The sequence below is a fragment of the Rhinichthys klamathensis genome, unplaced genomic scaffold (assembly GCF_029890125.1).
Source record: "Rhinichthys klamathensis goyatoka isolate OS25496 unplaced genomic scaffold, OSU_Roscu_1.1 h1tg000033l_1, whole genome shotgun sequence".
NCBI classification, from domain to species: Eukaryota; Metazoa; Chordata; class Actinopteri; order Cypriniformes; family Leuciscidae; genus Rhinichthys; species Rhinichthys klamathensis.
Genome location: NW_026606582.1, coordinates 1,146,397 through 1,173,315, shown reverse-complemented (window position 1 = coordinate 1,173,315; position 26,919 = coordinate 1,146,397). Strand labels below are relative to the sequence as shown.

The 26,919-nt window shown below is 39.2% G+C and overlaps 1 protein-coding gene across 1 annotated transcript in view; it reads left to right on the top strand.

The window, feature by feature from the left end:
• The window catches only part of lrrk2 (leucine-rich repeat kinase 2), an 89,434-nt gene that overhangs the window by 21,438 nt on the left and 41,077 nt on the right, over nucleotides 1–26,919 (top strand). The window contains exons 19-29 of the mRNA XM_056245722.1: nucleotides 3,412–3,676; nucleotides 16,945–17,127; nucleotides 17,401–17,507; nucleotides 17,587–17,653; nucleotides 17,738–17,946; nucleotides 21,300–21,550; nucleotides 21,682–21,830; nucleotides 22,582–22,675; nucleotides 23,809–23,995; nucleotides 24,118–24,299; nucleotides 24,990–25,213. Of these exons, the coding sequence (XP_056101697.1) occupies nucleotides 3,412–3,676; nucleotides 16,945–17,127; nucleotides 17,401–17,507; nucleotides 17,587–17,653; nucleotides 17,738–17,946; nucleotides 21,300–21,550; nucleotides 21,682–21,830; nucleotides 22,582–22,675; nucleotides 23,809–23,995; nucleotides 24,118–24,299; nucleotides 24,990–25,213 (1,918 nt within the window). The remainder of the gene's footprint in view (nucleotides 1–3,411; nucleotides 3,677–16,944; nucleotides 17,128–17,400; nucleotides 17,508–17,586; nucleotides 17,654–17,737; nucleotides 17,947–21,299; nucleotides 21,551–21,681; nucleotides 21,831–22,581; nucleotides 22,676–23,808; nucleotides 23,996–24,117; nucleotides 24,300–24,989; nucleotides 25,214–26,919) is intronic.

Sequence of the window (26,919 nt, the reverse complement as noted above, 5' to 3'; positions counted from 1 at the left end):
TGATCGATGAACGATCGATTGATGAATGTATGGATGGTTAGAGAGGATGGATGGATGGATGGATGGATGATCGATGAACGATCGATTGATGAATGTATGGATGGTTAGAGAGGATGGATGGATGGATGAACGATCGATTGATAAATGTATGGATGGTTAGAGAGGATGGATGGATGGATGGATGATCGATGAACGATCAATTGATGAATGTATGGATGGTTAGAGAGGATGGATGGATGGATGATCGATGAACGATCAATTGATGAATGTATGGATGGTTAGAGAGGATGGATGGATGGATGGATGGATGATCGATGAACGATCGATTGATAAATGTATGGATGGTTAGAGAGGATGGATGGATGGATGGATGGATGATCGATGAACGATCGATTGATAAATGTATGGATGGTTAGAGAGGATGGATGGATGGATGATCGATGAACGATCGATTGATGAATGTATGGATGGTTAAAGAGGATGGATAGATGGATGGATGATCGATGAACGATCAATTGATGAATGTATGGATGGTTAAAGAGGATGGATGGATGGATGGATGATCGATGAACAATCAATTGATGAATGTATGGATGGTTAGAGAGGATGGATGGATGGATGGATGATCGATGAACGATCAATTGATGAATGTATGGATGGTTAGAGAGGATGGATGGATGGATGATCGATGAACGATCGATTGATGAATGTATGGATGGTTAGAGAGGATGGATGGATGGATGGATGATCGATGAACGATCGATTGATGAATGTATGGATGGTTAAAGAGGATGGATGGATGGATGATCGATGAACGATCAATTGATGAATGTATGGATGGTTAAAGAGGATGGATGGATGGATGGATGATCGATGAACGATCGATTGATGAATGTATGGATGGTTAGAGAGGATGGATGGATGGATGATCGATGAACGATCAATTGATGAATGTATGGATGGTTAGAGAGGATGGATGGATGGATGATCAATGAACGATCGATTAATGGATGGATGGATGTTAGAGGATGGATGGATGGATGGATGGATGATCGATGAACGATCAATTGATGGACGGATGGATGGATGGATGATCGATGGATGGATGGATGTTTAGAGATGATGGATGGATGGCTGAATGATGAACGATCGATTGATGGATGATGGATGGATGGATGATCGATGGATGGATGGATGGTTAGAGATGATGGATGGATGGCTGAATGATGAACGATCGATTGATGGACGATGGATGGATGGATGGAATTTGATGATCAATGGATGGATGGATGAATGATGAACGATCGATTGATGAATGTATGGATGGTTAGAGAGGATGGATGGATGGATGGATGGATGATCGATGAACGATCGATTGATGAATGTATGGATGGTTAGAGAGGATGGATGGATGGATGGATGATCGATGAACGATCGATTGATGAATGTATGGATGGTTAGAGAGGATGGATGGATGGATGAACGATCGATTGATGAATGTATGGATGGTTAGAGAGGATGGATGGATGGATGGATGATCGATGAACGATCGATTGATGAATGTATGGATGGTTAGAGAGGATGGATGGATGGATGAACGATCGATTGATAAATGTATGGATGGTTAGAGAGGATGGATGGATGGATGGATGGATGGATGGATGATCGATGAACGATCAATTGATGAATGTATGGATGGTTAGAGAGGATGGATGGATGGATGGATGATCGATGAACGATCAATTGATGAATGTATGGATGGTTAGAGAGGATGGATGGATGATCGATGATCGATGAACGATCGATTGATGAATGTATGGATGTTAGAGAGGATGGATGGATGGATGATCGATGAACGATCGATTGATAAATGTATGGATGGTTAGAGAGGATGGATGGATGGATGGATGATCGATGAACGATTGATTGATAAATGTATGGATGGTTAGAGAGGATGGATGGATGGATGATTGATGAACGATCGATTGATAAATGTATGGATGGTTAAAGAGGATGGATGGATGGATGGATGATCGATGAATTATCGATTGCTGAATGTATGGATGGTTAGAGAGGATGGATGGATGGATGATCGATGAATTATCGATTGATGAATGTATGGATGGTTAGAGAGGATGGATGGATGGATGATCGATGAACGATCGATTGATAAATGTATGGATGGTTAGAGAGGATGGATGGATGGATGGATGATCGATGAACGATCGATTGATAAATGTATGGATGGTTAGAGAGGATGGATGGATGGATGATCGATGAAAGATCGATTGATAAATGTATGGATGGTTAAAGAGGATGGATGGATGGATGATCGATGAATTATCGATTGATAAATGTATGGATGGTTAAAGAGGATGGATGGATGGATGATCGATGAATTATCGATTGATGAATGTATGGATGGTTAGAGAGGATGGATGGATGGATGATCGATGAACGATCAATTGATGAATGTATGGATGGTTAGAGAGGATGGATGGATGGATGGATGATCGATGAACGATCGATTGATAAATGTATGGATGGTTAAAGAGGATGGATGGATGATCGATGAATTATCGATTGATGAATGTATGGATGGTTAGAGAGGATGGATGGATGGATGGGTGATCGATGAACGATCAATTGATGAATGTATGGATGGTTAGAGAGGATGGATGGATGGATGATCAATGAACGATCGATTAATGGATGGATGGATGTTAGAGAGGATGGATGGATGATCGATGAACGATCAATTGATGGACTGATGGATGGATGGATGGTTAGAGATGATGGATGGATAGCTGAATGATGAACGATCGATTGATGGACGATGGATGGATGGAATTTGCTGATCAATGGATGGATGGATGAATGATGAACGATCGACTGATGGACGATGGATGGATGGATGGATGGATGGATGAATGATGAACGATCGACTGATGGACGATGGATGGATGGATGAATGATGAACGATCGACTGATGGACGGATGGATGGATGGATGATCGATGGATGGATGATCGATGGATGGATGGATGGTTAGAGATGATGGATGGATGGCTGAATGATGAACGATCGATTGATGGACGATGGATGGAATTTGATGATCAATGGATGGATGGATGGATGGATGAATGAATGATTAACGATCGACTGATGGACGATGGATGGATGGATGGATGGAATTTGATGATGGATGGATCTCAATTAGCTTTACTATGTACTACTACAGTACACCCAAATCGCTTTACAATCATATCAGGGGGTCTCTCCTCAAACACCACCAGTGTACAGCATCCACTTGCTCTCATTCCACAACCGTTGTTCAAGAAAGCTTGACTAACATTATAACCGGATCTTTATTGTCATTCCTAGCACTGAAGATGTTGCTGTGTTTGTTCAGGTGTGTGATCGGGGGGCTCCTCTGGCCTTGCTGGAGCTGCTGGTTTCTGCAGGTGTTCATGAGCAGCAGTTGCGTGGAGCTCTGAGCGTGTGTGTCAGGAGGGGTGAGGACCCTGAGGTCACGCTCCTGCTCAGGCGTTTGGGCCTGGACCGCACCAACAGCGCCCTGTGCCTCGGGAGCTTCCGCCTCGGACAGATGAAGGCGACGTGGCTCAGTGCTCTGCTCTCTGAGTGCAGGACTCAATCTCCAACAAGCAACAAGAACAGTGAGTCTATTCACATGATCTGGCAATGCCTAATGTTGTTTGAAGTTTGGCATGTATTTGACAAATATATTCTGGGGTCATTATTCGCTATACGAATTTTCTTCAATAGAGATTTCTATGTAAGTTCTGCTTTGAGAAAGGAAAAAAAAAAGGTTTTAAAAAAGGGCAACAATTTTATTCACTAGAACAACCAAAAATGTCTGGATTACGCATATAAGATATCCCTGAGTTGGGAGCAAGATGCTACTTTGGTAGCTGACACTATGAGAACACCCCTGGGTGCTGCTGATGGTCGATATTGATACTCTTTACTTCCAAACACGAACCTGAGAAACGTCTTGTGTCTCAGGATGATCTGAATATGGAAATAAGTAACTTTCAGATCCACTGTAACAAACCTTCTCCCAAGGTGTTTTTCTCCATTCTGTCACCTGATGGAGTTTTGGTTCCTTGCCACTGTCGCCTTTTTTCACCTTTGTCGCCTTTGGCTTTTGGCTTGCTTAGTTGGGGACATTTAACTAAATTATTGATCAGCCTGCATTGACACCATTATATGAGAACTGAACTGAGCTGGACGATGACATCACTGTTTTCTCCAGAGCGGCTATATACAAATGAACTAAATTAATAACTTTTTCCAAAAAAAATTAAACATCACTGAACTTACTTAAGCTGGACTAAGGCGTTATTTTCTTCTGGAAACAAACTTTGTTGCATTATTTTCCTGTTATCATTGTAAAGCTGCTTTGAAACAATCTGTATTTTAAAAAGCGCTATATAAATAAATGTGACTTGACTTGACAAACCAGGCTCCTGGTTGAATCATCAGTATATGACGATTCAACCAATATACTTATACGTAGAGTTGTAAAAAAGACGGTACTGAAATAAAAAAAAAATGTGACGATACCAGCATTTCCCTCTAGCATTTTGAGCGCTGTTGAACTGATTCATAAACGCCTCTGATTGGCTATTGTGTTGACACGCTCAACATATGTGTCTGTGATTGGCCATTGTGTTGTTGCTCTCAACATACACTCACCTAAAGGATTATTAGGAACACCATACTAATACTGTGTTTGACCCCCTTTCGCCTTCAGAACTGCCTTAATTCTATGTGGCATTGATTCAACAAGGTGCTGAAAGCATTCTTTAGAAATGTTGGCCCATATTGATAGGATAGCATCTTGCAGTTGATGGAGATTTGTGGGATGCACATCCAGGGCACGAAACTCCCGTTCCACCACATCCCAAAGATGCTCTATTGGGTTGAGATCTGGTGACTGTGGGGGCAATTTTAGTACAGTGAACTCATTGTCATGTTCAAGAAACCAATTTGAAATGATTCGAGCTTTGTGACATGGTGCATTATCCTGCTGGAAGTAGCCATCAGAGGGTGGGTACATGGTGGCCATAAAGGGATGGACATGGTCAGAAACAATGCTCAGGTAGGCCGTGGCATTTAAACGATGCCCAATTGGCACTAAGGGGCCTAAAGTGCGCCAAGAAAACATCCCCCACACCATTACACCACCACCAGCCTGCACAGTGGTAACAAGGCATGATGGATCCATGTTCTCATTCTGTTTACGCCAAATTCTGACTCTACCATCTGAATGTCTCAACAGAAATCGAGACTCATCAGACCAGGCAACATTTTTTCAGTCTTCAACTGTCCAATTTTGGTGAGCTCTTGCAAATTGTAGCCTCTTTTTCCTATTTGTAGTGGAGATGAATGGTACCCGGTGGGGTCTTCTGCTGTTGTAGCCCATCCGCCTCAAGGTTGTGCGTGTTGTGGCTTCACAAATGCTTTACTGCATACCTCGGTTGTAACGAGTGGTTATTTCAGTCAAAGTTGCTCTTCTATCAGCTTGAATCAGTCGGCCCATTCTCCTCTGACCTCTAGCATCAACAAGGCATTTTCTCCCACAGGACTGCCGCATACTGGATGTTTTTCCCTTTTCACACCATTCTTTGTAAACCCTAGAAATGGTTGTGCGTGAAAATCCCAGTAACTGAGCAGATTGTGAAATACTCAGACCGACCCGTCTGGCACCAACAACCATGCCACGCTCAATATTGCTTATATCGCCTTTCTTTCCCATTCTGACATTCAGTTTGGAGTTCAGGAGATTGTCTTGACCAGGACCACACCCCTAAATGCATTGAAGCAACTGCCATGTGATTGGTTGATTAGATAATTGCAATAATGAGAAATTGAACAGGTGTTCCTAATAATCCTTTAGGTGAGTGTATATGTCTCTGATTGGCCATTGTGTTCACGCGCTCAACATATATGTCTGTGATTGGCCATTGTGTTCATGCGCTCAACATATGTCTCTGATTGGCTACAATGATCAACAATGACATCTTTGACGCCTTCACCAAGCGCTTACACAGATACACACGGGAGCGTTTAAAAGCAGGCGTCTATCAGCGGATCCATAATATCCACTGACTTCGCGCTGGCGATCATTGGTAACTAATATAACTAATGATCGCGCGCGCAAACTCGACAATTGACTACTGTGGACTTCGAACGAAAACAGGAAGGAAATACAGGTATGTGAGCTGGCTGAATTAACATCATTTTTATTAATATCTTGCACATCTACTGAAGTCAGATTGACCGTGGTCACTCTTAATAACACCACTCACATGGCTGTACACTTGTAATGACATATTAAAGTTGTTAAGAGGCTAAAAGCAGGTTTAGAACTTGCCCCATTGAAGTCAACAGGGTGCAAATTTTAAAAAGAGGATAACAAGGTGTAGGCAACACCGATTTTTGTCGTTTTTGTCTGTACTGACAGCACTCCAAATGTACAAAAAAATGAGCTCAATGTTAAAATTGACCGGGGTTCTCCTTTAAGGAACAATTCAGTCAAACACACAAAGTCAACGCTGTAGGCTACAACAGTAAAGTAAAATAGCCTAAATATATAAAGTTATGAACTTCACTTTGCCTTCAGCCAACAAGATCTGCCTGGGACCAAAGATCGCCCGTTAAATACACACAAGACGAATTATATCTAATGTTTAGAGACATCTCTAATAAGGACTAGCCAGGGTAAGGCTGTTCCAGGCAGGGTTAATGAGCGCGGAGCACCCGGTGAATCAAATTTTCAAATAGGCGCTAACTTTATAATGAAACCACAGATTTGAGCTTTAAACAACTACATTCTCACCTGAAAAATCTTAAAACTACATTTCGTAATAACAGTAGTATTGTATTTCAACTGTATTAAAAAATGACGTTGTGATTCCCCTTGTTGCACGCGCAAGTGACGATTCTCTGTCAACCAATCAACGTTCTGCAGTGAGTCTAGCTCCACCCTTTAGTACTGGACTACTGTGCTATGTACCTCAACAGAAGGGTCCCAAAAAAGTGGTATGGTATGGTTCAGTATTTTGGTACCATTTACAACTTCTGACAATCGGAACGGAAATAATTACTGTACTGTACCGTAGGGCTACACTCTGCATCACTCTTGGCACTCTGCATCTAAAGCCTTCTGCATCTCCTATGGACAACGCCCAAGATGAGAGGTTCTCGGATGCACATGTCTGAATTCAGGGCTCCACTGCGGGGGAAAACATTTCACATCCCCAGGAAACAGTGGACCTCATGTTTGAATCCCCACTGAGGGAAGAAAGCATAATTCTTGGGGGCACAACCCTCGTCTGACACATTTATGAAATCAGACATGATGCACGGCTTCCAGCAACCAAGAACAAAATTGCGCATGGAAGTATTTTGCTTTACTGACCGTACAACCAGCCTACTGTCGACGAAAGCAGGTCTTGCGGCGAGTCTGACAGGTCTGGCTCTGGAGGGGAGCTCAGAGAAAGGCGAATATGCTTTGGCATTTTGGCCCTTTGCTTCCTGACAAACGAATCAGAGACGGCTCTGTGTTGCTGAAGGCCGGTAGTGTTGCTGAATTACCCTACTAGACTGCTGAAGCACAGAGGTGATGGACTCAACGTCTCACCAACCTTAGCAGGCTCCTTCAGTGGGAGAGATCTTACTCCGAGAGATCCAGGGTGAGAGGTGTACTTATTTGCCGGGATGCAAGCATAGCCCTGCTCCACTGAACCAATGAGGCTGGTGAAGTCGTGCTGAGTAGCTGCTTCCACAATCTTGACACCTTGATGTGAAGATCGTTGATGAATGGCAGCTTCTACACGCTGAGCAGGAGTGAGAGCCACTCGGGAAGCGCTGAACATCCTGAGTTCTTCTGGCCAGTCAATATTCAGCTTTTCCGTGGCTCGAGCAATCATGTCAGTGAGCTGTGTCAAAGCGTCAGCTACAGTCGAGTAGAATGAAACTTAAATTATTTGCAGTTAAATATAAATTTTATTTATGAAATATAATTAAAATTAAATTAGATTAAATGCAAATTGCTGAACTTTAGAGGGATTTTGAACCACTTAAGTAGGTCTTAAGTAAATTTTCATAATTACTTCTGTCGTCTTTGAAATATGGTCAAAGTTTACTGCCGAATGTACTCACAAGCAATTATGGTCAACTAAAATATATTTTAATTTCTATTGAAACTTAAAGGTGCTGTATGTAAATTTTTCACTCTACTAAAGCTTAAAAATACCATCATATGTTTGCATATATTGAGGAAACATGCTAAGTTCGCATACTTGTTTCTTTCAAAAACACTTCTACAGCCAGTTATTTTACTTTGAAATGTGCGTTTCCAGGGTGGTATGTTTGTTTTTGTTTTGGTCTGTGATACTGCTCGTTGCCTATTTGCCAATTTTCACCGTCCATCGCGCTCGTTCCTGTTGAGTGTGCTAAAACTGGCAACCCGTGTGAGTGCCGTCCAGTCTGAGGAGCAGGTGGGGGGAGAAACCACGATCTCCGGTATTTAGAATTGGACTGCAGTACCCATTTTGTCCACTAGTCATTCTTACAGACTGCACCTTTAAGGATGAAGTTGCAGTTTAATACATTTAAAAGTATATTACTTTTAAATAATTACAGTTAAATTCATAATCAAGTACTTAACATGTGCTTTAGTTTGTTAGTCAACATATCAAAGTAAGTGACCTTTATTAAGGCATGACAAAAGTATAATTTAAAAATTATAATAATTTAAAATGAACTTTAAAGCTGCAGTCCGTAGTTTTCCCTTTTTTTCGCCAATGTGCGACATTTCCTCTGTTCGAAATGTGCAATTGCAGTTATTCGCAGAATTATCGACTTTACGTGGGTTGTACCTCGGCATGGCACAGCGCGGATGAATCCAATTTTTGAGGAGAGTGTGCGGCTGTCAGTCACCACGCCGGTGTGGATACTGGCATTCAGAATCACAGATTATTCTTTTTGGAAGTATGACCAACATAAGAATTTTCACCAGAAAATGTCTGAACAAGGGAAAAAAAGCATTGCAGTAAATCGCGCCGATTAAATCTAACGATCGCTAATGTCTTACCTGAAAAAGCCGTCTCTGCGTCAGTTTTGAACCCCTTCAAAACACGGAGTACACGCCACCTTTCAAAAGCCCTTCTGATATTTGTCCTTGTTTTCGCATGGGTCCGGTTGCGTTCTCTTTTTTTCTGTAGCCACTCCGAAGTCCGAAGTCTTTTGCATTTTACAGCGGGTGAATCTCCAGTTGTTACCGGTGATTGTCCTTTGAACCTTTCTGGAACCGCAATCAAATTAATACGTTTAATTATATCAAGTGCTGTTAGAAAAGGCTATAAATCTCCACCTCCAACATCCTCACACGCAATATAGCCTACTAGCCGAGACTCTTCTTTATGTGTACAGATGTGACGTAATGACGCAAAGACATGCTCGAATCTCCCGCGGAAATCCACCAGTACCACTGGAATTAAAAACATTATTACAAGCTTACTGTTTTGAATCGAGCGAAGGCAAGAAGAGAGTTTTGAACACTAGCTGGTTATGTACTTGCTCAAATTTATTTTGGATAATTTTTAACCCAAAAAAGTTACGGACTGCAGCTTTAAAGTAAAACTTTTTATTTGACATGTACAAACTATTTAAAAGTGTACTTAAGTTTGTTAAAAAAAAAAAGTGTGTAGCACTTGGCCTAAATAAAATCTTCAAATATTTCATAAGAAAACAAAAGGGGAGGGTAAACATCCAAATGCTTTCAAATTAGTTATTATTAGGAAAGGAACACGTACGGCACTACAACAACATGAAATATGTACCACATACTTACAATGCCTAAACATTTGAACCCTCATTAACCCTCTGGGGACCAGAGTGTTTTTGGGGCCCTTTGGATGTTTTGACATGCTCTGACATTTGTGCTTTTTTCAGTTGCTTATAAACATATTAATGGCACAGGTGAAATTAAACTCTATTTAGCACAAACAGGTCTACCATAATGTGTGAGCAACATGTATGTACATGTTTGTATTTTTGAGAGAATATTGTTTATGCGTGGTTATTGAAAAAACTAAAAAATAAAGTTTTTGAAATAAGGACACAAAAAACATACTAAATATGAGTCCACAAGACTTTTGACTAATGTACGTTGTTGCCTAGAGTATTTGCTTCAAAATGATCTGAAAATCATCCTTCCTAATCATTCACATAAAACAATAGATTGTTTTAAATTGTGAAAAACATTTTTTTGTTTGCCAAGGCAATATGCGGATGGGCGGAACGGCCCAACCCCTATCATGAATAATTAAGTGGTTCTCAGACAGTGACCCTGCATAATAATGAGCCTTTCATTCAGGGGTGTCACACAAGAAAGAATGTAAGGACAATATATATATATATATATATATATATATATATATATATATATATATATATATATATATATATATATATATATTGTCATTGCATTCTTTCTTGTATATATATATATAGCCTACATGTATATATATATATATATATATATTTTGTCATTGCATTCTTTCTTGTATATATATATAACCTACATGTGTATATATATATATATATATATATATATATATACACACACACACACACACACACAAACACACACATATATATATATATATATACAAACAATCAAAATATAAATGAAAGCCAAAAGCACATTTTTAGTCATACCTGGAAACAAATCCTGGTCAAATGCTATATGGGCCATTCTACAGAATTGGTTCAAAGTTACAGTTGGAAACATCTTGAAAAGAAAATAGTCTTTTCCCATAAATGTCTTATAAAGTATTATTTTTTAAAGTAGACCAATACAATAAAAATAAACCAGTCGCATTTCAAAGTCGCTCGCGAAATGACCGCCAGGTGGCGCAAAGGGACATTTATCAAAACGTAAGTGGGGCTAATGTCAATTAACAACAGTAAGGATGAAATTCTACAAGTTATGGTAATTTACAAATAAGCCTACAACAAACATTTATTTTTAAACAAATATTTTTAAATATGCAACATGCACGTTTAAACAACAAACAATACAATCTGAACCAGCGCTCCTGTATTGAGACATGCAGCGCGTTTCAGTTACGATCCTGGTTCCAGTGGCCTTAATACATTCACGGCTTTTTAAAATGTCACAAAGCGTTTTGAGATGGTTTTGAATGAAATATTGAAGTTTATAATTAGGGTATTTTGGCACACCACGCCGAGTGGCTATGCATTATTCTAAAATCTGGCTTTATTCTGGCATGTTGAATTAGAGTTTGACAAACGCGGCGGCGCGTTCATTTGGATTTATTTTTCTCATAACAGCTAAAAGAACTTACTGCGTAATTGTTGGTCATACAGATAAGATATCATCTTTTAAAACTGTAAAAGGTCTACTTTTATTCATGTAGGCTAAAGTAGGCCTACACTCACACAGGCTAACGACAAAACGTTTTCTCGCTCATGTGAGAAACAAACGTTTGGGCATTTCTCAGTGAGGAAATTAATAGCCGAGCGGTAGAACTTACGGTTCATCATCAAGATGACACGGGTTCAAATCCCGATCAAACATGGTCTACTGCAAATTTTATATTTATTAATGCAGAGAGATTTGTCTAGCTCTAAAACTCTGTTACGCCATACAGTTTTTTGGTTATATTTATAAAATAAAATTACCATGCATTTCCATTTTACACTAGGAACAATAGTATCGAACACAACGACGTTGCATCTGTACCAATCGTACGAGGCTACCAATCGTAATTTCAAAAGCAGTTCTGTAAAAAAAGTAATTTTACATATATAGCCTATATATATATATTATTTTTTAATAGGCCTATTATTATCATTATTATTTTGATTCCCTACAACCTAGAGTTTTTAAAAACATGGTTTTAAGTAAAGTGTGATTTGCCAGGGGGGACGGGGATTTCCTTCTGGTCTAAACATCCCTGCTTCTGCTGAATTATTTGAATCCCCACACCCCTCCCTCCACAGTAATCAATGCTATAGGCTACTTCACCAATAGACCATATCAAATATAAAATAGAGATATGCAACAAGCACGTTTAAACAACGACAAACAATAAAATCAAAACCAGCGTTTCAGTTGTTCATTAGTTCAAGTGGCCTTAATGCATGCACGGCTTTTCAAAATTTTACAAAGCGTGTTGAGATTATTTTGAATGAAATATTGAAGTTTATAATTAAGTGTTTTGGCAGACCACGCCGAGTGGCCCTATGCATTTTTCTAAAGTCGGGTTTTATTCGAACTTTTGCTAACGACAAAAACAGTTTATCTGTCGTCTCTGTCTCCGGGAACTGCGCGTCACAAAAATGAACCGAAGCCACTTCAGCTCAGTCACTATAAGAAATCGGCTCTGTCTAAAGCCTTTAAATGTCTAAATATTCTGGCTAATAAATGTTATCTGATTATGTAATCCATATGAAAACGAGAGGTACAGAGGATGTACTCAAACATGTAGCCTGTAAGCGCTTCCCAATGAGAAAATGACAAGGGTGAAAATCTCGCTCTAATTAAATGTAGCAGGCTAAATCGCCCTGAATTAAAATGTAAAAACAGATCAAATAATGTATTTGTCGAAATGTTGCGATATTGTTTCATTTAAGTTCATAATTATTCAATACATGTTATTTAATTTAGCAGCATTACCACAAAGCACCGTGGTTCGATATTTATTTGAATAAAAAAATAAAAAATAAAAAACTTAATTTACAAATTGCATGCCTGGTTGAAAGGATCCAAAGATCCATGTAGACTTTAATATTGAGTTGAACATTTTGTTCATGAAAACAAATTAACATGCGTTTTTTTCAGATTATATTTAGTTTTGCTTGGAAAAAGCTGGCCCAAACCAGTTTTATTTCATCAATTACTGAAATAATGAAATATTTAGTAATAAACTTTTATGATAGAAATATCACTAGGCTACATGTAACTAAATCATTTAATTCCTTCATTATCAACACTGTCTAGAATAGCGATTTAAGTGTGAATTGCGACTTCTCTTTGTGTTAAGTCAGCCTCAGACTCCGATAGCCTGTGGGGGGTTGGAGGGACAGTTCAGTGCTGTATCGAGCGCGCAGGACAATAGGCATAGGTGTTAATGTTCCTCTTTCATATGGAGAGCGAGGGAGACTAAATAAACTTGTTAAAAAGAGATTCAGCGCGAGAGAGGCAAAGAAAAACGCATGTTTTAATTTAATTATGTTGCTTTGGACAATTTTCGTTTTGTAGGCCTACTGTTTTAATTGTTTAATATAGCTGTCATTTCTTTGGCAATACAAATTTAAAATGTCGCAAGAATAAGATTAGCCTAGTGTTTCTTATTTTGCATCGCAAAAGAAATAAACTCTAAACCCGATGCAACCCTGTTTTAAATTAAAAAAACTGTCCCGACACTTTATTTAAACCTTGAAATGTTCGAACTTGGTTTCAAACTTAAGTAATTTTAGTGTTCTTTTACATTACACAATAATTTAGCAGACTAAAGACGAGCTTCTTCATTTTCATTTTCTGATGCAATCGGCTGACAATCTTCCTTCATCAGTTTTTGTCGTTTGTGCAGCGGCTGCGGTTCTACAGGAATGTAGCAAATTTATGTTGTAATAATAATTAAACAAAACTCTTGACTTTAAATAAGTAAACAGTTATAAACAGTTAGCTATTTAAGCATCAAGAAGGTTAAATATAAACGCTGTTGGCCAACATCAGTTAACAACATGTATGCTACATTGAGATTCGATCTCGAGTCGATTGAAGCTCCTCGAAGCTCGTGTTGTTGCGTTAACCACTGAGCTATCGTCTGTACGTCTGTAAATGTTTTTATTGCAATGTTTTACTTTTTCATTATTTATTCAATTTCATTTCAGTAGCCTAATTTCAGTATTGTGATTATGAATTATTTTAACTATACGTTTCACTTGTTGAATTCATCTGCTACCAGCTTTCAATCGCTCTGAATCAGTGCGGTGCGGCAGCAGATTACGCATTAGAGAGAATAAACAAACTCTTTTTAGAGTCTATGATTGTAGCGCCTCTTGGCGGTAAAAGGCAGCAAATACACCACACATTTTACCGCTGCGGTGGAACGGCTGATGTGGGCATTGTCATGGCTTGCCTCAACATTTGCGTTTGAATAGCGCGCGTCCTCCGTGGGCGTGTCAGATTAACGCGTAATGAAGTGTAATGAGCTGGGGGAAAAAAATCTGACAGCACTCTCTTTTCGTACAGATTACATAAACTGAGAATATTTGTTTTTTATATAAATTACATCATTGAAAAGAAGAGAATTCAAGCTTCATAAAGAAAAATCTCTCGTGCCTGTATGACAAGTATTTGCAGAGTTAGAGTTAATTTTTCGGACGTGTTTCAGAATGGACTGCACTGACAGAAAGAAGGCAAAACTCGCATCATGTTTATTTTTCTTTATTTGACAAAAAGCACAAAACTTTGTTTTTATTGTGAGTATACAGAAAAATAATAGACAATTAACAAGATCGATTGATGTATAACACTTATATGTACGATCAAAATCAACAGAGTATTTTAAGTCTATTTTTCTGCTATGTGAAAAAAAAACGGCAAAACGCGCGGGCGCGTTTCTGGTCCCCAGAGGGTTAAAGTATGGCAACTTTCAACATTCACATAAAGGTCCATGCACAGTTTACCAAGCACAAGATGAGATATCGGACACTGAATAATAAGGCAATTGGTATACAAGGGTTATGAACTTGATAACCTGAAACTCCAGCCATGAAAGAAATTCCCTGAATTGACACGCAATGTCCACAAACGCCAATAAAGGAGTACTGGCAAAAGTGCAATTCTGGTAATGTCTCAGGTCCCAAAGCAAAAATATAGTCCACAAAAAGAAAAATAACATCCACAAATGAGGTAGTACATAAAATAAAAAATAATGAGGGTAAAAAAAAAATCCAACATGAAGAGATGTGTAGGAGCTTAATTGGAGTAAGCAGGTTTGCTTGATACAAACAATATTATTATGCTTAACAGTCTTAAACGAGTGCTGAACTAATAGTTCCTCAAGGAAAACCACAGCATGCTGAATAGCTAAACCACCATGTGACTCTTGCTCCCACAAGCCTCTCTCCCTTGTCCTTTATACCTGGAGTCCTACTCTCGATACCTGAGGAGGTTTGCCCCTACTGACTATTTTAACCCCTCCATCCGGTCCTACTTGCCCCGTTCTGTGCGAGCCTCGAACCCAGGTCTCTGGTGTGAGAGTCAGGCGCTCTAACAAAGAGGCTAGCGCCTATTGAGATCAGAGGAGTGAGGTTTAATCGCACAGCGACTACTAGCTGGCCTCCGTTACACTCACCCCCCCTAAACCTCACTCCCATCCGGGTCACGGCACCAAATGTAACCCCTCCACCCGGTCCTACTTGCCCCGTTCTGTGCGAGCCTCGAACCCAGGTCTCCGGTGTGAGAGTCAGGCGCTCTAACAAAGAGGCTAAAGACTGCAGCCCCTAGCGTCTGTTGCTACAGCGCCTATTGAGATCAGAGGAGTGAGGTTTATTTGCACAGCGACTACTAGCTGGTCTCCGTTACACTATGAAAAGAATTACAAGGAAGTAACAGAGATAGCTTGTCCAAATACCCACACTTGCGGTCTTTGTACTTGACCATTTGTCTACTTGCATGACGTATTTTCTCTATTTGGCACAAGTGTTCAAGTAAGCGTAAATACTGCAAGTGTGTGTAGAACTTTTGATTACTCGATGGGACACTTATAATCTTGCAAAAAATGCAAGTGTTTACAGTTGTATTTATTATATTTTCAATACTTTGAATTTTAAAATAAACTTCTACATATACTTAATAAACTTCTCCAGTAGTCGCTATGTAACTAACAGAAGACACAAATTTAAAATAGTTTAAAATTAGGCTAAGTGATAAAAACAGTTGTGAATGTTGTACAAAATAGGCGTACTGTCACGGTTTGGCTGATGAAGCAGACAGACGAAGCTTTAATGTACACAGACAGGTGAACAGGACCCAACAGCGTGTATAACATAGACACGGACAATAACAGGGACTGGACTGAACGGGGAGAATATATACACAGGGTAAACGAGGGAACTAACTAGACACAGGTGGATGAAGGTTAACTAACAAGAACAGGTGCAGACAAAACAGAACATAATTATATGTACACAGTTATATGTATCTAATTAATTTAAATTACAATGGAATGTTGTCCTCGACATCTTGCGATTTCGGGGCACATGAGTTCACGAACATGATGCATGATGGGATACGCTTAGCTCCGAAGCAATTCGAGATAGTGTGGGTTTAGTGTGCATTGAGGGCTCTGCACTTTGGCATTTTTAAGACATGGGACAGTCTTGTGCACTTACCTCCTGTTGTGTGCACACGCTCTCAAGTGGCCAAGACCACAAGTGTGGGTATCTGGACAAGGCAAGCAAATACCTGTTACAAGTTGGACTCTCTTTAAGTACACTTAAGTGACCTTTTATTTCACTCATTTTATGTGATCTACAAGTATTTATTGTTTTAAATATATACTTTCAAGATTTGAGGGCACATTCAAGTGCACATTCAATCAAATTAAGCAAACTTTTTTTATTATTATTATCTGTCTAAAAAACATGGGGTTATTTAAACTTCTTAAAATAAGTAAAGGAACACCAGTTTTTACACCATCCACAGAAAGTGCCAGTTCAAGGAAATCACTTGTCACTTGACTTGTGGCTTCTAGAGAATCCGTTTGTCACTACTATTACTATACTATTTTAAGTATGTGGGGAATTGAGTTCTACATGACAATAACTAGCCTGACTGTTGATGATGGTACATCTTTTCTCTGCGTCTCTTAAGGTAAAGGTCAGCGTTTGGCCAGACAGATCTTGTCACTCCAGAGGAGGAAAGAGTTTTCGGGAGTCAGTAGATTACAGAGTGATGTCAGCACATTCGGATACTTTACGGACGAGGAAAGTGACGACTCGCACATTTCCTTAGATGAAAGCTTAGTCTTCATGTTTGATGACTTGGAGAGTGACGGTAAGATGATTCTCATGGAAACACCAAGTCATTTCATTTGATGCGGGTCATTTTGTTTGCGTTGCCTTTTCAACCTCATGATATGCTGAAAAAGTTTGGATGTATTAATAATTATTGAATTATGCAGAATCAATGTTGCCATAAATTATTGCTGTTGATTAATCAATATGCATATCCTGTTATTAATTTAGTACTGTTAATTGACTCACAACAGAAAAATTACACTTACACATAATATCATTTATCTGAAAGAATGAGTGTGCTGTTCCATAGGGAGTGACGGACCTCCACATGGATTATTGCCTTTCAACGATTCGCCAGAAGAGGGCAGAAAACCTGCTTGGAGAAATCACAGTCGGCGTAGACGTGCCAATTCAGAGGTACCACATCGAACAGATGCACTTTTGGTGGGCTGGTGCTTGGATTTGAACAATCTCTGACTTAATATCTTTTGTACAGGGATGTCATCGTGAGACAGATCCAAGCATCCCTCTGTATAAGCGCTTTAACTCTCACAACACCAGAGGTACATACTGTATAACAAGCTCACGTGAACTAGTCCGACAAATGTCACCCGATCAATGTGTCTTCTGTTGTGTTAACTCTACAGGGCAGGGTTTCATGGAGAGCTCGACTCCTGGTGCAGTTCCTCCGGCCATAGACAAAGACCCCATCCGTCTGCTCGACCTATCAGGGAACGAGCTGAGCAATCTGTCCTGTTTGATGGATGTGAGCTCTCTTAAGCGACAGATCGAAAACCTTCTTCGGCTTGATCTGAGCAAAAACAGTCTATCAGAGTTTCCCAGTGTTCTCTGTCAGGTGTGTGGAAACATTTAATTAGTGTGTTGTCAAAGTTAACATGAAACGGCCCATTCTGTAATGTTTCTACAATGTATTCTATTCACAATGTTTCTGTGAACATGTTAGTTACTATCGGTTTTAGTACTATGATCTGAGGCAGAACATAAATGAAATGATGTTAAGTTCCCTTGTGAAAAAGAAGTGCACTTTAGCATACTTTTAAAAAGAGTTCATGTTATGGAAATTATATACTTTAAAAGAATACACGTAAGTGTGAACTGAATGTAATGTTTTCGGACGCTTAATTGCAATTATATAAAATGTATTATGGTCAGGGTTACTTGAAACAAAATAAACCTTAACTGAAATAAAATCAAATATTTAAAGCATTTAAACTTCCTTGATTTCAGCTAGTTGCCAAAGCAACATTTCTCATTTTCATTTAGTTTGACTTGATGTACTATCAAAGATAATACAATAACACTGATTATAGTTTAAATTTATATTACATGCAATTATCTGAATTTTAGAGAGGTTTTTGACCCACTGAAGTAGTCATAGTAAGGTTAAAGTGTACTTTATTTTCATAAAGTGAAATTTGTATGTCATGTATTTAAATATATTTGTAATTACACATTTTTTAAGGTAGTTGCAGTTTAGTACATTCAAAGTACACTCACCTAAAGGATTATTTGGAACACCTGTTCAATTTCTCATTAATGCAATTATCTAATAAACCAATCACATGGCAGTTGCTTCAATGCATTTAGTGGTCCTGGTCAAGACAATCTCCTGAACTCCAAACTGAATGTCAGAATGGGAAAGAAAGGTGATTTAAGCAATTTTGAGTGTGGCATGGTTGTTGGTGCCAGACGGGCCGGTCTGAGTATTTCACAATCTGCTCAGTTACTGGGATTTTCACGCACAACCATTTCTAGGGTTTACAAAGAATGGTGTGAAAAGGGAAACACATCCAGTATGCGGCAGTCCTGTGGGCGAAAATGCCTTGTTGATGCTAGAGGTCAGAGGAGAATGGGCCGACTGATTCAAGCTGATAGAAGAGCAACTTTGACTGAAATAACCACTCGTTACAACCGAGGTATGCAGAAAAGCATTTGTGAAGCCACAACACGCACAACCTTGAGGAGGATGGGCTACAACAGCAGAAGACCCCACCGGGTACCACTCATCTCCACTACAAATAGGAAACAGAGGCTACAATTTGCAAGAGCTCACCAAAATTGGACAGTTGAAGACTGGAAAAATGTTGCCTGGTCTGATGAGTCTCGATTTCTGTTGAGACATTCAGATGGTAGAGTCAGAATTTGGCTTAAACAGAATGAGAACATGGATCCATCATGCCTTGTTACCACTGTGCAGGCTGGTGGTGGTGGTGTAATGGTGTGGGGGATGTTTTCTTGGCACACTTTAGGCCCCTTAGTGCCAATTGGGCATCATTTAAATGCCACGGCCTACCTGAGCATTGTTTCTGACCATGTCCATCCCTTTATGGCCACCATGTACCCATCCTCTGATGGCTACTTCCAGCAGGATAATGCACCATGTCACAAAGCTCGAATCATTTCAAATTGGTTTCTTGAACATGACAATGAGTTCACTGTACTAAAATGGCCCCCACAGTCACCAGATCTCAACCCAATAGAGCATCTTTGGGATGTGGTGGAACGGGAGCTTTGTGAGAATGCTTTCAGCACCTTGTTGAATCAATGCCACGTAGAATTAAGGCAGTTCTGAAGGCGAAAGGGGGTCAAACACAGTATTAGTGTGGTGTTCCTAATAATCCTTTAGGTGAGTTGAAATGTAATCAAATAACACACTACAATTAAAATCAAGTGTATGTGCTTTAGATTGTTAGTCAATTACATAAAAAAATAAATATATTTCTTTAAAGCACACACAATTTTTTTATCATAATGATTTAAAATGTAATTTACAGTAAAGCTGTCAAAAGTTGCCGTGCAAACAGTCTTAAAGGGGTCATATAATGCCATTTTTGTACAAGCTAATATGATTCTTTAGGGTCTAAATTAAAAGTTTGTAATATACTTTAATTAAAAATTCTCATTAGTATTGTAAGAAAACACTTATTTTACCTGGTCAAAAACAGCTCTGTTTTCAGCACGCCGTTTCAGTGCATATGACTTTAAATGATTATGAGCTTTGCTGACTCCGCCCCTCTGTTCTATGCGTACACCAGAGCTCTGGCGTACACCATTTGTAACTCAATAACCATAACGCGTTGTTCAGTATAAACGTGGGATTATGAATTATATTGAGAACGTCATACATAGAAAACATGCCGTAATGTACCCTGAGTGTAAACCTTAGACGCATTCATTGTGAAGCGTGCAGCTAGCGATTTGCAAAGATTAATATATTAATATAAAGTTTAATAAAACGTTACACTCACTTCCGTTCTTCTGGAGATTCAGCAGGAACACGAATAGCTGGTAGCAGCTACCGATCCATTTTTCATGAGCAGCAGCTTAGCAAGTCCAGCTTTATACTGTTCCTCGTCTATAAAGCAGTCTGGTGAGAAATGATTCGCGCAAACATGAACGCATTGACGTTGCTCGTGGGGAATATTCCCTTCGAAAACAAACTCAGCCACTGCGTCTTCAGCGGTTCGGATTTAGGAACATTAAAATGACTGTGTTCGTTATTACACCCAAGAACAGACCACCACAATCGCTTAGACGCCATTCTGCTCATAGACAGTGCTCCAGCATATCAACAATGACCGCGCCGGTCCGCGCAGACTATGATTGACAGCTCTCTCATGGAGCTGATCTCACCCGCGAGGGCGGGTCTGTGTTGAGACGGTCCTGTCAATCAACAATCGTGGGAGGGGCTTCCGAGCGTGTGACGTCACACGGTCGAACGGCTCGATTTGAGGCAGGGGAAAACATATAAGGAGATTAAAACATAACCACTGGATGGATTTTTATCATTATATGATGGTTGTGTACAGACACTGCCAACACACATTTCAGTACAATCAACTTGTAAAAGTGCATGCACCATTATATGACCCCTTTACATAATAAATCCACAAAGGGAAGTTGGGAACACGTAAAATAACACCAGGAACAAGATAATACACAACCACGTAAACTGAAACAACATGGAACACTAAAACAGAAATACAAACACATATATATATATATGTATACTTTTAAGATTTGAAGTACACTACAAGTGCACATTCAGTACAAATAAGTGCATTTCTTTTTACAAGAGTTATTAACTATAACTAGTCATTACATTTTCTACTAGCATAACAGTGGCCCAGTTGTAATATTATAATTGTATAAATTGCATATATAAAATAGTTATTTTCTTTTCCTTAGAGTTTAAGAAGTCTAACCCGTCTAGATCTCCAAGGGAACCAGTTGCAGTCTCTTCCCGGAGAACTCCTGCGTTTGCCGGCTCTGAGCGTGCTCAATGTGTCACACAACTGCATCGGTCCACATCTGCTGCTGGACCCAGCTGTGTGCAGTCCATCCTTACGCCAGCTCAACCTGTCCTTCAACCAGATCACCGTCTTCCCCTTCCAGCTGGGCCAGGCCACGGGCAGACTGGAGGAGCTCTCGCTGGAGGGGTGTGTAATGGGCTGATGGTTGTTCTCGAGGGCTGGGGTGCTGTCATTCCTTTCATTTGTTCTTCTGATCATTTTTGGGGCTATACATAAGTCTTTGCACAAATCAACAGTAAACTATGTTTTCCCCCCAGCAATCAGATATCAGAGCTGTCTCTCCCTCTCTGTCTGGCTGAATTGAAAGTTTTAGATGTCAGTAAGAATCAGGTTAAAATGGTTTCAGACAACTTCCTCACTGAATGTCTCAAGATGGAAACTTTCACCGCTTCTGTTAACCAAATCAGTAAGTCTGCCAACTCTTCACAGCAAACATGAATCAAAATTCCTGATTTTACGGTTTCATCTAAATATATTAACTTGAAGAATATCTTATTGGCTATGCTGCATGAGCTATTGGCTAACTTCTATTTAGTAATTGTTTTAGACCAGTGTTATTTTACAGTTATTTATATGCTATTATAGTATTTATTGATATTTTTAATCACCTTTTTGCATTTTCAGTGTTCTTTTTTGTCATTTATCAGTTTTATTGCTTTTTTTATATCTCTATATAATTTAATTAATTTTGTTTTAGTAATTTTACTACTTCAACTTCATAAACTTTATTTCAGTTAGTTGCCAAGACAACATTGCTAAATTGCTAAAGTTATTCATTAAATACTTGTATTTTATGTCTTCTTTATTTCATTAACGTAAAACAATGTTTAATACATTTAGTTTTAGTTAACAATAAAAACACCTGTTTTAGGATACTGTTGTGAATAATGCAGCCTTTCTAAAATCTTAACAATAGTTTACGCTGTAATTTAATGCCAGTTAACATTGCTATAATACACATTAACACATATAGTTACAGCATTAATAACAGCCGCCACAAATGATATTGGGTGCTTTTCACCATCCAATCAATTCACATTGGATAAAATCAAATATATCACTTTACACATTTTAAATGTTGTTTCATGAAAACTAAGATGGAAAATCGTGTTCTGTTTATTGTTTCTGTTGTTATTAACAGTCTTGTTTTCATACAGGTTCGTTGTCACACCTTCCCTCAAAGATAACCACAATTAAATTATCAATGAACAATTTTACAAGTGTTCCTGAAATAATCATGAACTTGCCATAGTAAGTGTGTTTTCTCTCTCTCAAATTTACTTAATAATAACAATACATACTTCTGATTTACAAACAGCACCTGTGATATGCTTTATACATTTTATAATGTAAAAATAATAACAGTATGTGCAGTTCTACAGATGGTGGCACCAGCACCTGATTTGGCAGCGCTGGGGGGATTTTTAATCATAAAGTTAATTTAATCCTAAAATTACTAAAAAATAAGTGCAGTTACTAATAATATTGTATTTTTGTTTATTGGACATTTGACAGTAAAGCACTGAGCTTTAATTGAGCTGTAGATAAAATTATTATACTTTATTAACAACAGTAACTTGCGAAAACCTCTAAATCCTCCAAAATGTTCTACTCTTATTAAATGTAGCAGTTTTCTTCCATAAGATCATGCTGAACTGACCGGCTGCTTCAGTGATTATAAAAGAAGCGCTCTTTACTTGCTTTGTGTGTAATTCAGTCACAGTTTGACGAAAAGTGTTTGGTTTTCATGAGACTTTGTGACGACTTGTTTTCCAAATATTAGCGAGTGGATAAGTCAATAAGTTCTCCTCTGCCAACATCTACTGGTTAGAGGAAATCTCATGTCTTTTTTTAAATAAAAGTGTTGTTTTTTTTGCTATGAAGTGGTAGTTTGCTTGCTACAAAGTGTTAGTGTTCTTACACCTTTAAACTTTTCGTTTTACAAATCATTACATAAAAAAAAAAAAAAAAAAACATTTCGAACTTTGAAGAGCTGGAAACGTGTGAAGCGCTTGAAAGCCCTTGAAAATTGCTTGAATTTCACTTTCAAATGTTGTACAAACCCTGAGATGAATAAAAATAAACATTCTGCCACAATACCATGGTTACAGTTAGCGTTACACATTTTTGTAAACTAAGATTTAACATTATGCTTTACAATCTAACATGAGACAGTTTTGCTCGAACAGTGTCTCAACAGATTGTGCACTGAAATTACTGACAGAAATTCCTAATCAATCATCACCTCTCCTAAAGTCTTAATAAGTGTATCATTTGCACTCTGGCTAAAGATGCTGCTAATAAAGCCTTACTTGTTTTGAACTTGAAGGTTCCTTTTTATATCGTTTTATCACTCTCTTTTAACACGTCTCTTTGTCTGGTAGTTTGCGTTCGGTGGACATGAGAAAGAACAGCATTAGTGTTCTTCTGGGTCCAGCTTTGTGGGTCAGTGTAAACCTGAGAGAGCTGATGTTCAGTCATAATCACATCTCCACACTCGACCTGAGCGGCCCGGTGTACAAGTGGGCCCGACTTGAGAAACTCCATTTGAGCTCCAACAAACTCACTGAGGTACGATTCACACTACACTCTGATTCAATGAAACACTGTGGTTGTGTTCTGTCTTTGTGCCTGGAAGGGTTTAATTGTTATAAAATAATGAGAAGTTAGTGTTTTGTGCTTTTGTTCTTTAGATCCCTCCTCAGATTGGTATGTTGGAGGACCTGACGTCTCTAGATGTCAGTCAGAATGAAGGTTTGCGCTCTTTCCCTGATGAGATGGGAAAGCTGGTTCATTTATGGGATCTCCCTCTTGACGGACTGCAGCTCCAGCTGGACCTCAAACACATCGGAAGCAAAACCAAAGACATCATCAGGTCTACGTCTAAGCATGTCTCATTTAGATATTGTCCCTTTAAAGTAAAAGACTTCATGTTGTTTGTAATTGAGCTTTTATATACATCAGTGACCATATCTGTATTGTTTAGAATTGATGATTGCCATTTTATTTTGTTTTTATTTGTTTGTTTTGTTTTGTCGGTATTGGCAGATGATAATATAAGATCTTATTTTTCATACAGTATATTCTTCTTCTTATGAATTTGATTATATTTGATTATGAATTTGATTATATACAGTATATTCTTCTTCTTATGAATATGAATTTGAAATGAACTTCTTCTTATGAATTTACTTAAACCACTGCATGTAAACTCCTGGATTTGCATTATCGTGTGTTTAGCATTCAATTATTTTTTTATAGTGCAGTTTTATAATATTACCTATTAAGTTTAAAGACAACATGAAATTAAAATTGTAGTCCTTGTCTATTCCTAACATGTGTGCTTCTAAAAGTTGATTAAATAAACTTTTAGCAGTAATACACTTTTTAAAATCTTTTAGTATTTCTCTTCTGGGAAAAAGGGCAAAACATTTTGAGGACTCATCTTGCACTAAGGGGCATCTTCAATTTTGTTGCCCAATAGAATGGTCGTTCTATTGGGTAACTAATTACAAATTCCATCTGCCTCTAAATAGCAATACCGTGACTGCTGTGGTTCTTACAGGTTCTTGCAGCAGCGTCTGAAGAAAGCTGTCCCATATTACCGCATGAAGCTCATTGTGGTGGGCAGCCCGTGTAGCGGGAAGAGCTCTTTGATTCAGCAGCTGATGAGACTCAAGCGCTCTCAGTGGCGATCTGATCAGCACACCATCGGCGTCAGCGTCCGAAACTGGGCCGTCAGGAACAAAGAAAAGAGGAACATGCAGCTGAATGTTTGGGAGTTATCTGGTGAGCATCTACACAATGGGTCTCATTCATGAAACATTCGTAAATATAGGAGTAAATATGCGAGTGATTTGCGCGTAGAGACCTTCCCGAAAACTCTTCTCCTGATTCACAAATACTTCGTAAACGTCAGATGTGATAGTGAAATGTGTGTGTGTGTTAATGAATTCCAATCAGTCGTAAATGGGATGCGCGTGCACGTTCATTCTCAATTACCATAAATCCCGCCCATTAAATCCGACTGACACCTACACTCACCGGCCACTTTATTAGGTACCCCATGCTAGTAACGGGTTGGACCCCCTTTTGCCTTCAGAACTGCCTCAATTCTTCGTGGCATAGATTCACCAAGGTGCTGGAAGCATTCCTCAGGGAGTTTGGTCCATATTGACATGATGGCATCACACAGTTGCCGCAGATTTGTCGGCTGCACATCCATGATGCGAATCTCCCGTTCCACCACATCCCAAAGATGCTCTATTGGGTTGAGATCTGGTGACTGTGGAGGCCATTTTAGTACAGTGAACTCATTGTCATGTTCAAGAAACCAATTTGAAATGATTAGAGCTTTGTGACATGGTGGAAGTAGCCATCAGAGGATGGGTACATGGTGGCCATAAAGGGATGGACATGGTCAGAAACAATGCTCAGGTAGGCCGTGGCATTTAAACGATGCCCAATTGGCACTAAGGGGCCTAAAGTGTGCCAGGAAAACATCCCCCACACCATTACACCACCACCACCAGCCTGCACAGTGGTAACAAGGCATGATGGTTCCATGTTCTCATTCTGTTTACGCCAAATTCTGACTCTAACATCTGAATGTCTCAACAGAAATCGAGACTCATCAGACCAGGCAACCTTTTTCCAGTCTTCAACTGTTCAATTTTGGTGAGCTCTTGCAAATTGTAGCCTCTTTTTCCTATTTGTAGTGGAGATGAGTGGTACCCGGTGGAGTCTTCTGCTGTTGTAGCCCATCCGCCTCAAGGTTGTGCGTGTTGTGGCTTCACAAATGCTTTGCTGCATACCTCGGTTGTAACGAGTGGTTATTTCAGTCACTGTTGCCCTTCTATCAGCTCGAACCAGTCCGGCCATTCTCCTCTGACCTCTGGCATCAACAAGGCATTTCCGCCCACAGAACTGCCGCTCACTGGATGTTTTTTCTTTTTCGGACCATTCTCTGTAAACCCTAGAGATGGTTGTGCGTGAAAATCCCAGTAGATTAGCAGTTTCTGAAATACTCAGACCAGCCCTTCTGGCACCAACAATCATGCCACGTTCAAAGTCACTCAAATCAACTTTCTTCCCCATACTGATGCTCGGTTTGAACTGCAGGAGATTGTCTTGACCATGTCTACATGCCTAAATGCACTGAGTTGCCGCCATGTGATTGGCTGCTTAGAAATTAAGTGTTAACGAGCAGTTGGACAGGTGTACCTAATAAAGTGGCCGGTGAGTGTATATGGGCATCATATTATGACATGAATGCGAATGAAAAAAAAAAAAATTCTCAGATGCAGAAATTGAAGTTTTATTATCAGAAGTTCATTCAAAACGCCACGTTTTATTTTCAAGCGTACATAGTGGCGTATCGGGTCCTAAAAAAAAGGAAGCTTGGCAGCGTATTACAGATGCAGTTAATGGAGTTTCACCTGTTAATCGAACATTCCCAGAAGTGAGAAGAAAATGGTTCGACATTAAGCTTGAGA